General features: G+C 42.6%; 1 protein-coding gene across 4 annotated transcripts in view; it reads left to right on the forward strand.

Annotated features, from left to right (window-relative positions):
• The first annotated feature begins 5102 nt into the window (after positions 1–5102).
• The window catches only part of TTYH2 (tweety family member 2), a 155478-nt gene continuing 142880 nt past the window's right edge, over positions 5103–17700 (forward strand). The window contains exon 1 of one of the 4 annotated variants that reach the window (XM_068110650.2): positions 5103–5482. In XM_068110650.2, coding sequence (XP_067966751.1) covers positions 5348–5482 — 135 coding nt within the window. In that variant the 5' untranslated portion in view covers positions 5103–5347. The remainder of the gene's footprint in view (positions 5483–17700) is intronic. The other 3 variants (XM_068110649.2, XM_068110651.2, XM_078774193.1) reach the window with 3 other exon arrangements.

Consider the following 17700-nt stretch of genomic DNA (forward strand, 5'->3'; position numbering starts at 1 on the left):
CCTGTGCCACCTTCAGTCGAACGTCAGGCATTGACATTGAATGACTTGGACAAAAAACGTACGCAGTCTGAATGTTGATATATCCAGTCAATGGCGAAACTGCACATGGGGAATCCATGAATGTCACGGATGGAAACCCTTATGTCATTTCCTCATTCTGTTTTAAACTCAATATCTCTATATTTTCATTCAAAACAGCATCATTCATCATTCCAATCACAAATTAATACTATAATATTGATATATCAAAATAATATGAATACGCATTGCGTAGAGTGAGAGCTTCGTCGACAATGGTCAGTCGATCGAGTACGCAGCCCTCACAAACATCTGTAGGCCTAGGCCTAGCTAGGCTAGGTTGTTTGATCTTGGGCTTAGAATTAAAATTCAAATTAATTTTATTGAATGGATAGATCGGGATAGAATGCAGGACTTACCTACTGGAGGCTATATACTAGGTACGTGACAAAAAATTTCAAAAACAAGGAACTCCTTTGCAACTGGTACCATTGGAAAGAGCATGAAAATACCATTGAAATGATACCCAGATCATTGGCCTAGGTCTAATATTAAGAGAGTTAAGGCATTTTGACATTTACCAATTACGCGCAATTTTGGTCCTTTGTAATCACTGGAAACAAAGGAAAAATATGTGACCTTTTTATTATTATGGTCAAACACACGATTTCGGTGCTCAAATTAACTGAATATTAAAACTAGATGTGGATAAATATATTAACTAATACATTAAATTTGGTTCAGAACGATATAAACTTGCCTTCAATTAACAAACTATTGTGGGAGTGAGGAGTGGTTAGGCAGTGGGGGAGCGGAGTGAGGCGTGGTTAGGCCACGTGAGGCGTGAAATCACCAGGGGGGGGGGGGGAGGGAGTGAGGAGTGGATAAGCAGTGGGGTGTGGGAGGAAGGGGTGGTAGTCATTGGGGGGAGGAAGGGGTGGCAGGCAGTAGGGGGAGGGTGGGAGGAAGGGGGTGATAAGCAGTGAGGGGTAGGGGAATGGTGGGAGGAAGAGGAGGTAAGCAGTGGGGGGGGGGGGGAGGTAAGCAGTGGGGGGGGGGGGGAGGTAAGCAGTGGGGAGGGGAGGTGGGAGGAAGGGGTGGGTGGGGGGGAGTGAGGGGTTGGTGGGTGGGGGGGGGGGAGTGGGGGGGGGGGGGGAGTGAGGGGTGGGTGGGGGGGGAGTGAGGGGTGGGTGGGTGGGGGGGGGAGTGAGCGGTGGGGGGGGGGGGGGGTGGGAGTGAGGGGTGGGTGGGTGGGGGGAGGAGAGTGAGGGCCAATTAACAACACAAACGTGTGATTGCATGCATGTCATGACATGCATGAGATGCATGAGCTGTGAGCGCACGATGCACCGCGACGACATATTTTGGAATTTCCATCCACACGTTTTATTATTATCGTCAAACAGAAGGTTTCAGTGCTCAAATTAACTAAATATTACAACAAGATGTGGACAAATATATAAACTAACAAAATAAATTGGTTTCAGAACGATATAAACTTACCTCCGTCAAAATCAGTGAATGGTTTTGACAACCAAAACTTGCGGCAATAAATTCACCTACTTCTCGAAGTCGGAAAATAAAGGTTGGAAGACGAGGTCAAAGGGGAAAATCTGAACTACGTCATAAGTATTTCCGGTTCATCTAAGAAAAACAAATACGATCTCTGCAGCGATAGTAATAGATGGCAGTGCAGATAGCCGAGATCGCTGGCAGACCAGGTATTGGTGCCACAGCGACGTGCTACTCAGCATCCGATAGTCACGTACCTACTATATATATAGTCTAGACTTCTAGTCGACTGGACCAGGTACGTAGGTCCGACTGGCCGGGACGTACTGAAATCGGTGTACCAGGCTTAAATGAAGTCGGTGTAGCTGGCGTAAATGATGAGCGGTTTCAAAATCAAAATCCGTTCTGTACAGTACTGTATTGTAATTTATTGATTTTAATCACCAGGTGAAAATAACTTATCGGTCACGCCAGACCAAAGCAAGATCACGTGAGCAAGATGGCGGATCATGGAAGGGACAAGATGGCGGATCATGGAAAGGACAAGATTGCGGATCATGTAAGGGACATTAAAAATGACAACATGAAATTTTGTTCCCAAGGGAATGGGGAATTTTTTTTTTTTTTGGGGAATTTGAAATGAAAGTGAAATTTTGAATGGATTTACATATACTGTACATGCAATTGGCATAGAGGTTCGCTTACGAAGCTCTCTATTAAATGTTAAATCACTATTCTATTGAGATATTATCAAACCAGCGAACCGTCGTCATCTGTTCACTTCTGGAATTGGGAGCAAGGTCCGTGTTGATCGCATTTCAAAATCATAATTATATTGAGGAATTTCTGAAACCTCCTACTTATACCTTACGACACCTGCTGGGACCCCAAAACGTTTCACAGAAGGTTATTATATTTCCTTTTAGTAAAATATGCAACTGTAATGGTTACTAAATGCTGTCCCCCTGTCATGTGACCAGATCCTCAGCTCTGAATGGTGGACCTGGAGTAACCGCTCCTTGCTATGCGCTGAGCTGAGCGAAAAAACACGAATTATGGCAGGAATTTTGAACTCTTCTTGATGCACATTATATTCAATTCCACAGTCTGTCATTTGTCACACATTTAATTCCAATTTCGTTTGCTGCAAATACAACTGCTTGGTGGAAATGGCCTTTCTTCTTCTTCTTCTTCATTAAAAAAACAACACTCGTTGAGTGTTGTTTGGCATTATAGAGAGCTTCGTAAGCGAACCTCTATGCCAATTGCATGCATATGTAAATGCATTCAAAATTGTATGTAAATCCATTCAAAAGTTCACTTTCATTTCAAATTTCACAAAAAAAAAAATTCAAAATTTTCCCCATTCCTTTGGGAACAAAATTTCATGTTGTCATTTGAAATGTCCCTTCCATTATCCGCCATCTTGTCCCTTCCATGATCCGCCATCTTGTCCCTTCCATGATCCACCATCTTGCTCACGTGATCTTGCTTTGGTCTGGCACAACCGATAAATTATTTTCACCTCGTGATTAAAATCAATAAATTACAATACAGTACTGTACAGAACGGATTTTGAATTTGAAACCGCTCATCATTTACGCCAGCTACACCGACTTCATTTAAGCCAGGTACACCGATTTCAGTTTTCCGCCAGCTACACCGACTTCATTTAAGCCAGGTACACCGATTTCAGTTTTCCGCCAGCTACACCGACTTCATTTAAGCCAGGTACACCGATTTCAGTACGTACCTGCCAGTCGGACCTATGTACCTGGTCCAGTCGACTAGAAGTCTAGACTATATAGCCTACAGTAGGTAAGTCCTGCATTCTATCCCAATCTATCCATTCAATAAAATTAATTTTAATTTTAATTCTAAGCCCAAGATCAAACAACCTAGCCTAGCTAGGCCTAGGCCTACAGATGTTTGCGAGGGCTGCGTACTCGATGGACTGACCATTGTCGACGAAGCTCTCACTCTACGCAATGCGTATTCATATTAGCCTCGCTTGTCAAGCGTGGGTTGGCGAGAAAGTCAAGGCAGGATATGAAGTTTGGTCAGGGAGTCATATCTCACCTACCCTACATCGAAAGAGACCGTGGGAGCTTTAACGGCCACCGACTAATTGCTAACAGACACAACACCCACTTTGTCATCCAGCCAAGGGATGGCATTATGGCATTGCCCTGTTGGCGAAGAATCCAACAGTGTGTAGTCGGTTTGGGAATTGAACCCAGACTAGATTAGCTTAATCCTCAAGGGAAATTGCTCTACCTCTGCTGGCATCCCACCGGACTCTGCGCTTTGCTAAGCCAGTAATTGCCAATACAAATTCCGTTTGCAAACACGTGTTCTAATTCTTCAATTTACACCTATTGATCATTATTAAAAAGTAGGTAAAAATTCAGAAAGAAATACTCAACTGTTGTCACTGAAATATATGTCCTTTAATACATCAATACATGTGCAAAAAAATTTGAACTGTTAAAAAATTACATTATCTCCGTCACCAAAGGTGGATGGATGGAGGTTATGTTTTCACCCCTGTTTGACTGTTTGTTTTTGAACAAGATATCTCAAAAAGTTGTAGACGGATTCGGACGAAATTTGGCAGAGATGTAATGTATGTGACAAGGACGAAATGATTAGATTTTGGTGAAGATCAGGATTCGGATCCGGCTACTAGAAGTTTTCAAGTGATTCTTCACCATTGGGAGATCGGGCAAAAACGATACATAGTAGGATATCTCAAAAAGTTGTTGACGGATTTGGATGAAACTTGGTGGACCGTTTGGGTGTCTGACAAGGACAATTCGATTCGATTTTGGTGAAGATCTGAATATGGGTTCGGATATGATAATTATTTAATTTTTCAAGTGATTCTTCACCATTGCGAGATAGGGCCAAAAACGATACATAGCAGGATATCTCAAAAAGTTGTGGACGGATTTGGATGAAATTTGGTGGACCGGTTGGGTGTGTGACAAGGAAGAATCGATTCGATTTTGGTGAAGATCTGAATATGGATTCGGATATGAGAATATATATTTTAAAGTGATTCTTCACCATTGGGAGATCGGGTCAAAAACGATACATAGCAGGATATCTCAAAAGGTTGTTGACGGATTTGGATGAAACTTGGTGTACCGGTTGGGTGTGTGACAAGGAAGAATCGATTCGATTTTGGTGAAGATCTGAATTTGGATTCGGATATGAGAATATATATTTTAAAGTGATTCTTCACCATTGGGAGATAGGGTCAAAAACGATACATAGCAGGATATCTCAAAAAGTTGTGGACGGATGATTTAGATTAAATGTGATTGTGTATTGTGATTTTCTAGTCTACTCTGGGATACAAAATGTAAACTGTGCACCTGGCGGAGATATGCTCTCCACTGAGTGCCGTTCTAGTTTTATTTGTTTTCATGGAATAGATGCATGCAGTTGCGTTTGCAGCACGAAGGGGAATGCTGATGCCAAATGTGGCACGGGTGGGAGACGTGGATTGGATCCTCGGGTTTCCCAGCGAGGGCTGCTGCTCTTGTGCGCAAGGATCTGAGATGTGCAGGGGCGCGTGACGTCATGATGACGAGCGCAATGAGAAGAGAGCATCGCGTGTGTTGGCTGTGAGAAAGGCAGTCGGGTCGGCGAAAGGGGCGAAATCGGCTTGGATCGAGTACATATGGCCGGTGGGATTCGGCGGACGATGATCTGAAGGAGGGAGAGGAATTTCTTGGTAAACGAAGAGGGTGATAAAGCTAGGTGCCAGTGGTCGCACGCAAGCAATGCGCAGCCGTTCCGAGGCGCTGTCATGGCACTCGCAGGGACGGGCGCCAACTACTCGGCTCCGTGGTGGGTGGCGTGGCTGCACGATGTTCCTCGTGTTAACCTGAGGTTTCGCAGCGTGCCCGGCCACTTCGAGCCGCGCAATGACGGATACATACAGGTGAGGACTCCGGTTTATTCACGAGGCTTTGATTGTTTCATTGTTAGAGCTCTCAGCTGATTGTTTCACACATGAATGTCAACCTATGGTTTTGAACCGTGTCTGCCATTCAAGAGAGAGAGAGAGAGAGGGGATGTAAATGCACCTTTAAAACTTCCTACTTGGAATCGTTTATTTGGATATACCAAAACAAAATGTAAACAACAAAACATACATTCATACCGCCCAGGAGGGTGGGGGTCATTTAAAAAACTTAAAAAAAGAAAGACATTAACTACATACCGGTAATGTATTTACATAAAGTTTACTTCATTTAAAATGAAACGTTCTCATTTTATTCATATACGTATATATATATATATATATATATATATATATATATATATATATATATATATATATATATATATATATATATATATATATATATATATATATATATATTTATATATATATATATATATTTATATATATATATATATTTATATATATATATATATTTATTTATATATATATATATTTATATATATATATTTATTTATATATATATATATTTATTTATATATATATATATATATATATATATATATATAAAGATATATATATATATATATATATATATATAGAAAAATATATATATATACAGTGATCCCTCGTTTATCGCGGGGGTTACGTTCCAGAACCCCCCGCGAAAGACGAAAATCCGCGAAGTAGCGACCATATTTTTATTTTATTATTTATATATATTTTAAAGCTTTATGACCCTCCCCACACTCTTATTAACCTTTCCCACACTCTTATTAACCTTTCCCACACTCTTATTAACCTTTCCCATACTCTTATAAACACCTCCTATACTCTTAAACACTTTTTACACTCTTAAACATACGTAATTTTAACAACATATAAAATTCTAATGGGTACTCACCATTGAAGATACTGTAGCGACCCATGGGTCCCCCAAGCAAGACCAGCATCAGAATCTCCTTGCTCCAGCCGGTGACGTCACCGGCGGGGATCCCCGGCACCAGAGTGGCTGGTCACGTGACCACCAAAGCGTGCCGCGCGTGCGGGTATAATCAGCTACACCTGTTGATCACGTGACCACCGAAGCACGCCACGCTTGAGAGGCGTGGCTTTCGGTTTCGGTTTCTGGTTGTGCTTGATAATGCAGCCCGATAAACGGGCTTTTCAGTGTTCCCGAGTTGGTTTTGAGAATAAATATCTTCTCGGACGAGTTTGTGTCTTGCCCGTCATTTCGTCCGTATCAAGCAAGAGTCCTGGCTCTTCAATACTACAACTTGCGTGATGAAGATGATGATGAATTAGCTGTGCAGTACTGATGACGATGAAGGTGATGACGATGATGAATGTACTGCACAGCCAGAAAGAGCATTACAGTTACCCATTACGTGGGTAACTAGCGCAAGTGGAAGCTGCCGCATCTGCGTTTTCCATACGCACGACTCTTTGTCTCTTTGTCTACTCTTCTACTGTACACTATGTACAGTATTTTATTTCTTGTAATATGTTTTAATTACTGTATTTTTCTTATTTTTTTACGTTTTTAAATTTTTTAGGCTAGAAAATGCTTATTTTACCACAAAAATATTTAAAATAATAGTATATAAAAATACATTTATACCGCAAAATCCCGCGATATAGCGAAAAATCCGCGATATAATTTTACATATACTAGCGAGAAAACCCGCGATGTACCGAAGCCGCAAAAAGTGAACCGCGATATAGCGAGGGACGACTGTATATATATATATATATATATATATATATATATATATATATATATATATATATATATATATATATATATATATATATATATATATATATATATATCCACTACCGGTCAAAAGTTTTAGAACACCTTAATTTTTCCAGTTTTTATTGAAATTTACGCAGTTTAATGTCCAGTGAATAACCTGAAATGCTACAAAGTTAAGCAGTAAACTGCTCGAGGTTAATTTTAAAAAGTTTAGGTCATCAAAAACGGGAAAGTAATGTAAATTGCACAGTTATATTGTAAAAAAGGCCTTCTTCAGGGAACAAGTAATGGGTTAACAACTTACAGCTGTTCTGCAGCAATGTAAGTAAATTAAGCCTTGAAAGTTGATGCAAACAATTCCTACAAGTGTCCCAACCTCTGCTGATTACTTGATTACAAACCCCCTGTCTGTATAAAAGCAGTATTGGAACAGACCGTTATTACACCCTCTGAAGCATTATTTGGACAATATTGCACTGCAGGAAGTAGTGTATTGGAAACTGGAGGAAACTCTGACAGGAAGAGGTCTGGCAGACCCAAAGCCACAACAGAATCAGAAGACAAGTTTCTGAGAGTCATCAGCTTGCGTGATAGGCGGCTCACAGGACAACAGCTTCAAGCACAGCTTTGCACTGGTCAAAGTAAGCAAGTCTCAGTTTCAACTGTGAAGAGAAGACTTCGAGCTGCAGGTTTGACAGGTCGAGTGGCAGTGAGAAAGCCATTGCTAAGATGGCAAAATAAGAAAACGAGGCTTGCCTGGGCCATGAAGCACCGCCAGTGGACTACTGAAGACTGGAAGAAGGTCTTATGGACCGATGAATCAAAACTTGAAATCTTTGGTTCATCCCGCAGGGTTTTTGTGCGCCGTCGAGTCGGCAAAAGGATGGTTCCTCAGTGTGTGACACCAACTGTCAAACATGGAGGAGGAAACGTGATGGTCTGGGGCTCTTTTGCTGGATTCAGAGTCGGCGACTTGCACAGAGTGACTGGCACCCTGAACCAAAAGGGCCATCACAGCATTTTGCAGCACCATGCATTACCCTCTGGTATACGCAGTGTTGGTCAGGGGTTCATCCTACAGCAAGGTGATGACCCTAACACACCTCCAGGCTATGTCAATACTACCTACGAGGAAAAGAACAAGACGGTAGGCTTCAAATCATGGAATGGCCAGCACAGTCTCCAGACTTAAACCCCATCGAGCTGGTTTCGGATGAACTGGACAGAAGGGTGAAAGCAAAGCAACCTACAAGTGCAACACACATTTGTGGGAACTTCTGCAACAGTGTTGGAAGAACTTGCCGAACAATATTTGATTTCCATTGCAGAAAGAATGCCACGAGTGTGTTCGGCGGTTATATCTGCAAAAGGTGGCTACTTTGCTGAGTCAAAAATTTAAATTAAATTTTGTGAAACAAAATGATTCTATGATTTCTTTTTTATCTCCAATTGTTTATTTGCTACCTTTTTGCTACGTTTTGCTACCTCGTATTTGCTACCTCGTATTTGCTACCTCGTATTTGCTACCTCGTAGACATGCTGAATGGAGAAGGTGGATCAGACTCGGCAACGGTTGCTGGAGTGAGATGTGCATGGAAGAAATTTCGGGAACTGAATGGCGTGCTGATGAGGAGGGGAGTGTCGTTGAAGCTGAAGGGAAAGGTGTATGCTGCATGCGTGAGAAGTGTTATGATTTATGGGAGCGAGACATGGGTAATGAACGTAGAGCAGCAACGAAGGCTGGAAAGGGTGGAAATGCGAATGGTTCGGTGGATGTGTGGAGTATCGTTGAGAGAGAGGAAGACAAATGATGAATTGCTAAAGATGATGGGAATAGAGCCTGTGATTGATGCTGTGAAGAGAAACAGGTTGAGGTGGTTTGGTCATGTGTTGAGGAAGGATGAAAGTGACTGGTTGAGAAGAGTGATGGAAATGAATGTAGAAGGAAGTAGAGGACAGGGAAGACCAAGAAAGACTTGGCTGAAGGTGGTGGAAGAAGAAATGCGGGCATGGGGGTTAAGAAGGAGAGATGCAGAAAATATGGCAAAATGGAGAAGATTGTCATGGGGACCGCAAGGCTAACCCCCACTCTAGCAGGGAAAATGGCCTGAAAATGCATGTTGTTGTTGTTGTTTATTTGTTATATGCTTAATTTCATATTCATTGAGACATTAAACTGCGTAAATTTCAATAAAACCTGGAAAAATTGAGGTGTTCTAAAATTTTGACCGGTAGTGTATATAAAGAAAAAAATTAATATATATATATATATATATATATATATATATATATATATATATATATATATATATATATATATATAAATAAAACAATTGATATATATATATATATAAATAAATAAAAATATATATATAAATAAAAAAATTAATATATATATATATATAATTAAAATATTAATATATATCATTATATAAATAAAAAATTTATATTTATATATAAATGAAAAAATAATATATATATATATAAATAAAAAAATAATATATATATAAATAAATATATATATATATATATAAATAAATATATATATATATATATATAAATAAAAAAACTTAATATATATATAAATAAAAAAATTAATATATATATATATAAATAAAAAAATTAATATATATACACATAAATAGAAAAATTAATACAAACACAAATAAAAAAATTCATATATATATATAAATAAAATATATATATATACATGTATATGTAAATATATACATGTAATATAAATATATATGTATATGTAAATATATATAATATGTATATGTAAATATATATATATATATATATGTATATGTATTATATACATGTATATATATATGTATATACAGTATATATATATATGTATATGTATATATATTGTTGCGGATCTCAGCGCCGGCCTTTCCCCTTACCAAGGGGGGATTAGTCCCCTTGTCGTTTACTAGCCGACGGGACCTGGGACCGATGACGTCCTTCCCGGACAGCGTTAGGTAGGGTTTTAGGACTAGGGATTCGCTATTACCTAAGTACTAACGCCGCCCAGAAACAAGGAAATAAGCCCCGCCCGAATCACGGGTGTTAGTGGAAACGCCGAGCGGTAGCGACCCGTGACCCGAGCCGTTAGCAATGACTAACCCGATCCAAGCGGTTCGTAATCGGGCCACGCTTACCCAATGAAGGAAATGACTGAAACGGTCGAATTTGGGAAGAAAGGAATAACACGATTTATTTACACTTTGTACAATGAGAAGAAAAAGAATACACAGCCTTAAGTACAGTCTTAACTTATCCCTGGACAAACGGGCCCGTTCACACACAGACACACTCACACTGGGTTGCAGATGAACAGGTCGATGGTCCAGGAATGGCGTCCAGGCAGCTCGTTCTACGGTCCCCAACTCGCACCGTGAAGCAGATGAAACAGACGGCAGCGGCCAGGAACTCTCCTCGTGTCGTTTGGCGCACACAGGATTATTACAGGGCAACGGTAGGCTGGCTGTGGCGGTTACACTCGCGGCTCAGCCGCGTACGTAATAAGCGAACAGTTCCAATAACCGTGAACAATGCGCTCTTCAGTACCTCACTGCGTAGCTCAATGCGCTGCTTCAATACAATTCGCTCGCAATGCGTGACTCCGTTCTCATCTCAGGTGAACTCGCCGAGTGCCTCTCCCTTCTCATCTGATCTCAACCTCTCAGCTCAACTGCTTTGTACCACAAAGTTCTCCTGGCCAGTCCTGTTGCACGAGTCCTCCAATCCTGTTGCATCAATTCTTTCGCACGAGTCCTGTCCAAGGGCTTTGTGTGCTGGCTTACATCGCCCTGCTCAGCGAACCTTCCAGCACTTGCTAGATGCGCTCTTACCACGCCCTCTCAAGCCATGCCCACCAAGCTCTGGTTGGCTGTTGCCCTTACCGTCACCGCCTTTGACGTGCTGCTTGACGCGGCCACACCTCGTCCTCGCGCTCCTCCCTCTTTCCAGGCATACCTCATGGCATTTGACTAGTTTTGAGCGAAACCAAGGGCAGCGAACGCTGCTGGCGGCCAAAGCGTAACAAACTGCCGCGGGTAGCCCAAAGCGTAACAAATTGAGGGATGCCAAATAGGGCGCGGGATCGATTATGCCCATGATGGAGATTGGAGGGTGGCCGCAAAATGAAAAGGACCTAAGCTTATTATTTCTTTACACAACGCAGATGTCACTAGGGAAATGGCCTACTCTTACACATACTATGACATAACTAATTCTAATGGGCCTACGTGTTGCTTGTGGACTAACTATGGGGGCAAACCTTTAACCTTTAATGATGTTATATGTACACTCTCAAAACCGCAACACTGCACCCCTCCTTCGCCAGGCTCGTCACCGAGCCGAACCCACACAAGTGAGCACGACCGGTTTTGATGCAAGGGTCAGGACTACTTTTTAACTTACATGTGACACTTGGCTGTGGTTGCCCTCTACATTTAACCTAACACCCTGTGTGTGACAGTTTTACAACACCAGATATGTCCCACCTACTGCATTGTGTACTAACTAGCAGATTTACACCCACGGCTAACCGAATTACGGAAAGGATTCTCAAACTACACATAAAGCCGGTGGGGAGCATGTTATTTACAAGACTAACTAATTATTTACAGTTCTACAACCCAAGACCTGTTCTTTTGTGAGAGAGAAATTTTTAGAACGGAGAAACACAGAATGCACTGCACTGCACCAATACACCATAAAGAAAATGCACCAAAATGCACCAAAATGCACAAAAACCAAAATGCACACAAAGACCACATTTCAATAATAAATGGTTGCTGCTTGGCTGTTGGGCGGTTGCATCTTGCGTCTTCTTGCTTCGTCTTCGGTGTGCTGTAATAAAACTTTGAATCTTCCTTCCTGGCACACCGGAATATATAAAAAGTGCACAAACCGTGTCCGCTTTTTTATTATTTGCAGGGCCATCTACCCATCTTATGGTCCATCTGCGTGGCTTTTACGTCACTTAGAATCAGTGGTCCGCAGGGCAAGATAATGCTTGCAGCAAATGTTTGCTCAGCCAAGATGCCAGGCCACAGAACGTGTGGTCCATAGGTGTACTGGTAAAGCCAGAGGGAGGAGAGTGCAGCCGCACAGTGTAGCAAAGTGCAGCCGCACAGCTCAGGGTTCCTGCACACTCCCCTCAACAAAAATAAAATGGGTCCATGGGTGGGGAGGAAAGACAAACCAGAGAGTCAGCGGAGGAAAGGGCGCAAAGGTACACGTCATGCAAGGCAATGCAACATGAGGAGCACTAGAGAGCGAGCGGAGAAAGCTCGTCCCTAACCGTTCGTAACCCCCCATGTCGGCCTACACTACCCTTGCCCTTCCCAGTATTTACAATTTACTTTACAAATCCGTCGCTACGTCTTGTCTTTTCTATCGCCCCCTCTACTCCGAATTCGTTTCCAATCCCTCCCAAGAAGGAAGAGATGGAATATCACACATTGTCACTTTCCGTCGTGATGCGTCTTTACCATCCAAACTGTCTGCAAAATCCGGTGTGGAGTTCTGTCACCCTTGGTGAGTGGATGTGGATGGTGCGAAGAGACTTCTTATCCTAACTATCCTCTAATTGACATTAACTCACTTACACTACCCGGGGTCATGCCCTGCCAATTCAATTGGCCGCTTTACACTATGCAGTTCTAAAAACCAATTCCCATGGACCCACCCTGTGGTGCCCTACGAATTTGGGTCTCACTCCCCAATTTTTCCGACTGTGCCCTCGCACAATTTCGGGGCTGGGTCATGTGGCTCTACCAGCAGGTCTACCTACCTGCGCACCGCCGCCACTGAAGTCGCCACCCAAGCTTACCATGCTCCTTACAACTACCCTAAATCGGGGAAGGCCCCTCCTGGCTCTCTCACCCCTCTGATGCCCTCTCTGGCATTGGGCTACCCGGGTCCTCTCTTAGGATCCTCGGGCCCCACTGAACACTACACTGAACTCTACCTGGCTCCCAGAGCCTACCTGCGGCCTCACCTGGCTGACAGACTTCCAGTGGTGGAGTGCCCCAATAACTATACTCACCAATTAAGCCCACACACCCAGCCATTTCCACAGACTCACGCACCCATCAAAGCAATACCTTGCTACTATCTGCACCACAGGTGTCAATATCCAAACAATTTTCCTAAACCCTCTACCTAACTTTAAACTACCCTCCCCGGGTATTCGTGAAGGGGTCCATCTTCCCCCATCCACTCCTTCGCACCATGCACTCCACACCACTCATTCCACACCACTCACTCCACACCATTTATTCCCACACACCAAGTATTCTCACCATTTATCCACTTGCACCCCATGCAAGTCAATCCCTCAACACACTTACACTTGTCTTCAAGACACCATTTATACACTTCCTCTCTGGTCATCCCCGACCAATGCCTCATTTGCGCAAGTTCATCCACAAACAATTTCATTCAATTCCTCATTTGCGCATAAAGCTCATCCTCGCACACAATTTCTCCACACACACAACATCACCTAACTAACTATTTCCCCTAATACTCATGCTTCCCGTCTTACCTTACACTGAGCACTTCCCTCGTCATTAACATCCACCTAATCTCTCTACGTCCCCGCTACATGTACAAATGTCACTACTTAAATCTCGTCCCTATTGTCATCTCTAAATCCCTATCAATATCCTAGCCCTCTCGGCTAGTTTTCACTGCCATCCCCATAATCTAAAGCTCATGCGCCCCAAGTGACGAATGGTAAAGCTACCATTCGCCATTGCTATCGCCATTTGTCCACTATACTTGAGCCTCGTCGTGCGGGAATACATTTTCACAGCTCGGCTTCGAAAAGCCGAGCAATGCATGCGGGTGGTTGGTCTCCTGTTGGTTTGGGTCCGTCCGGCATTTTCGACTCTGGGGAGGAGGCATGCTTGGGCCAAGGTTCCAGGCGCCATCACTGCGCGGAGCCTTGCGGTCTCCGGCACGATGGCCCAACCTCCCCCGGTCAGAGCACCGCGCCCGCCAGGGGGCGAAGGTCCGACCTCGCCTACCCCCCCTCAAACCTTGCCGTTCGCCTTTACGACGCGGCACCGACCATACAGGGCGGGGCCCGGGACGAATCGTGCACGCCACCTGCGGCAACGATCCCCGCCGGCCCCCGCAGCACACAAAGTTCTCCTGGCCAGTCCTGTTGCACGAGTCCTCCAATCCTGTTGCATCAATTCTTTCGCACGAGTCCTGTCCAAGGGCTTTGTGCGCTGGCTTATATCGCCTTGCTCAGCGAACCTTCCAGCACTTGCTAGATGCGCCCTGACCACGCCCTCTCAAGCCATGCCCACCGAGCTCTGGTTGGCTGCTGCCCTTACCGTCACCGCCTTTGACGTGCTGCTTGACGCGGCCACACCTCGTCCTCGCGCTCCTCCCTCTTTCCAGGCCTACCTCGTGACATTTGACTAGTTTCGAGTGAAACCAAGGGCAGCAAACGCTGCTGGTGGCCAAAGCGTAACAAACTGCCGCAGGTAGCCCAAAGCGTAACAAATTGAAGGATGCCAAATGGGGCGCGGGATCGATTATTATGCCCATGATGGAGATTGGAGGGTGGCCGCAAAATGAAAAGGACCTAAGCTTATTATTTCTTTACACAACGCAGATGTCACTAGGGAAATGGCCTACTCTTACACATACTATGATGTAACTAATTCTAATGGGCCTACGTGTTGCTTGTGGACTAACTATGGGGGCAACCCTTTAACGTTTAATGATGTTATATGTACACTCTCAAAACCGCAACAATATATATATATATATACATATATATATATATATATATATATATATATATATATATATATATATATATATATGTATATGTATATGTATATATATATACAGTCACGTGAAAAAGTAAGTACACCCCATGTAAAGTTTTGACTTTTTCAACATATTTCAACATACAGCTATTTGATCTTCATTTCAACAATATTGATAGATTAAGGTGATATAATATAACAAATATCATGAAACATTTACATTTTGTAGTCCATTATATAATTTAAATAAACATAAATGCAAATTTCGCATGTGGAAAAAGTAAGTACACCCTTGGCTCTAATAGGTGGTATTGCCCCCTTTGGCAGAAACAACCTCAAGTAGGCGTTTCTTATAACTGTCTACCAGTCTCTGACATCGACTGGGAGAAATTTTTGCCCACTCCTCCATACAGAATACTTTCAGCTGTGCGATTTTTTTCGGGGTTTCTTGCATGCACAGCTCGTTTCAAATCCCCCCACAACATCTCGATGGGATTTCGATCCAGGCTTGGACTTGACCATTCCAGAACCCTCCATTTCTTTCTTTTCAGCCATTCCTTGGTGGATTTACTGCTATGTTTAGGGTCATTGTCATGTTGCAAGGTCCACCTTCGGTTGAGCGTCAACTCTCCGACAGATGGCCTCACATTATCCTCATGTACCCTCTGGTACAATGAAGAATTCATAGTGGATTATATGATGGTGAGCTGCCCAGACCCTGATACAGCAAAGCTGCCCCAAACCATAATATTTCCACCACCATGCTTTACTGTTGGTATCAGGTCTTGTGGTCAAATGCTGTCTTTGGTTTTCGCCAAACATGTCTTCTGGTACTGTGGCCAAATAGCTCTACCTTTGACTCATCTGTCCAGAGCACATTGTTCCAGAAGTGCTGGTCTTTGCCTAGGTGTTCATTGACAAACTTTAGTCTTGCCCTGATGTTCTTTCTGGACAGCAAAGGTTTCCTCCTGGCACACCTCCCATGTAGATCAAATTTGTGCAGCCTCTTTCTCATGGTAGACTCATGCACTTTGACATTCACAGTGGCAAGAGCTACCTGTAGGTCCCGTGATGACATTCTGGGGTTCTTAGAGACTTCTTTCAGCATCTTGCGGTCTGCTCTCGGGCTGAACTTGCTGGGGCGGCCTGGCCTGAAGAAGTTGGCAGTTGTTTGGAATCTTTTCCACTTGTAGATGATCTTCCGGACAGTCGAATGATTGATTTCAAATTGTTTGGAGATCTTTTAAGATCCCTTCCCAGACTCGTAGGTATCTATAACCTTCTTTGTGAAGGCCTCAGAGAGCTCTTTTGATCTAGGCATGGTGACGCTGCACACTTCCACAACAAAGAGCAAACCAAACGAAATGTCTGAGGTTTAAATAAGACAGGTTCCTCCAAGATCCTCTCCAACGATGTTCTAATCATTTGCACCGAGCTGGTGCACCTGATTCTAATTGTAGGTATTTGAAGTTGTGATAAATGTCGGGGTGTACTTACTTTTTCCACATGCGAAATTTGCATTTATGTTTATTTAAATTATACAATGGACTACAAAATGTAAATGTTTCATGATATTTGTTAAATTATATCACCTTTATCTGTCAATATTGTTGAAATGAAGATCAAATAGCTGTATGTTGAAATATATTGAAAAAGTCAAAACTTTACAAGGGGTTTTACAATTTACTTTTTACAATTTACAATTTACAACTTTACAAACTTTACAATTACTTTTTCACGTGACTGTACATATATATATATATACATACATGTACTCAGACATCAAAAACTTTGGATTTCATTATTTTAATAGCACAACCAGTCAAACAACGATGTCATATCTTTATTAACAGAGAGGAGCAACAGGTGCAAGTGTGAGATCAAAGTCAGATTTGTGGTCGTCTAAAAAAGAAGAAAAAGTACCTGTCAGAATTTCATGCAACAAACGCTGCAGATTAACGGAATTGCTGACCGTTCTTTGATGGATACCTGGGAGCACAAGAAGGAGAGTAATAGGTTCCCTCTTTTAAATGCTGTGGTCACTTTTCCTTATTTTTTGGTAATGCAAGTAATCTTCTCTAAATATAAATATTGATCGGTCTGTCTGTTTGTTTGTTACCAATACACTCCGACACCTCTGGATGGGTTTGGACCAAAATTTGTCACAGAGGTAAAATGTTGGACTGGCCAGGTTTAATAGGGTTAGCGGATCCTTTGGCTGCTGGAAAACTCCTGGGAACCCCCAGGAAAAACGATTGGGTATGCAGTACCTCCTCACTGTTGCTGTTGGTTTGAATAGCGCCGCCTTTGGTGAAGTTGTGCGCTACAGGATGGATTTAATTTATCCAGACAACTGTCTGACAGTCATCTTCTGTGGTTATTCTCACCACCACCATGGCTATATTTTCCCATCATGGGACGGGTGCTTTTGCTTGTGTGAATAAAATGAAACTGAGGAATTGGTGTTGGAGTATTCTGAGAAGGAATCACTGATGTGTTGACATGTGAAAAACAAGCAAACTTTTGTCATCTTGTTGTTCGCTTGCTATGTTCCACCATAAGTGTGCGTGTGCGTGTGTGTGTGTGTGTGTGTGTGTGTGTGTGTGTGTGTGTGTTTTCAGCATACGCTT

Source organism: Myxine glutinosa, chromosome 3 (assembly GCF_964187855.1).
Source record: "Myxine glutinosa chromosome 3, kmMyxGlut1.1, whole genome shotgun sequence".
Classification (NCBI taxonomy): domain Eukaryota; kingdom Metazoa; phylum Chordata; class Myxini; order Myxiniformes; family Myxinidae; genus Myxine; species Myxine glutinosa.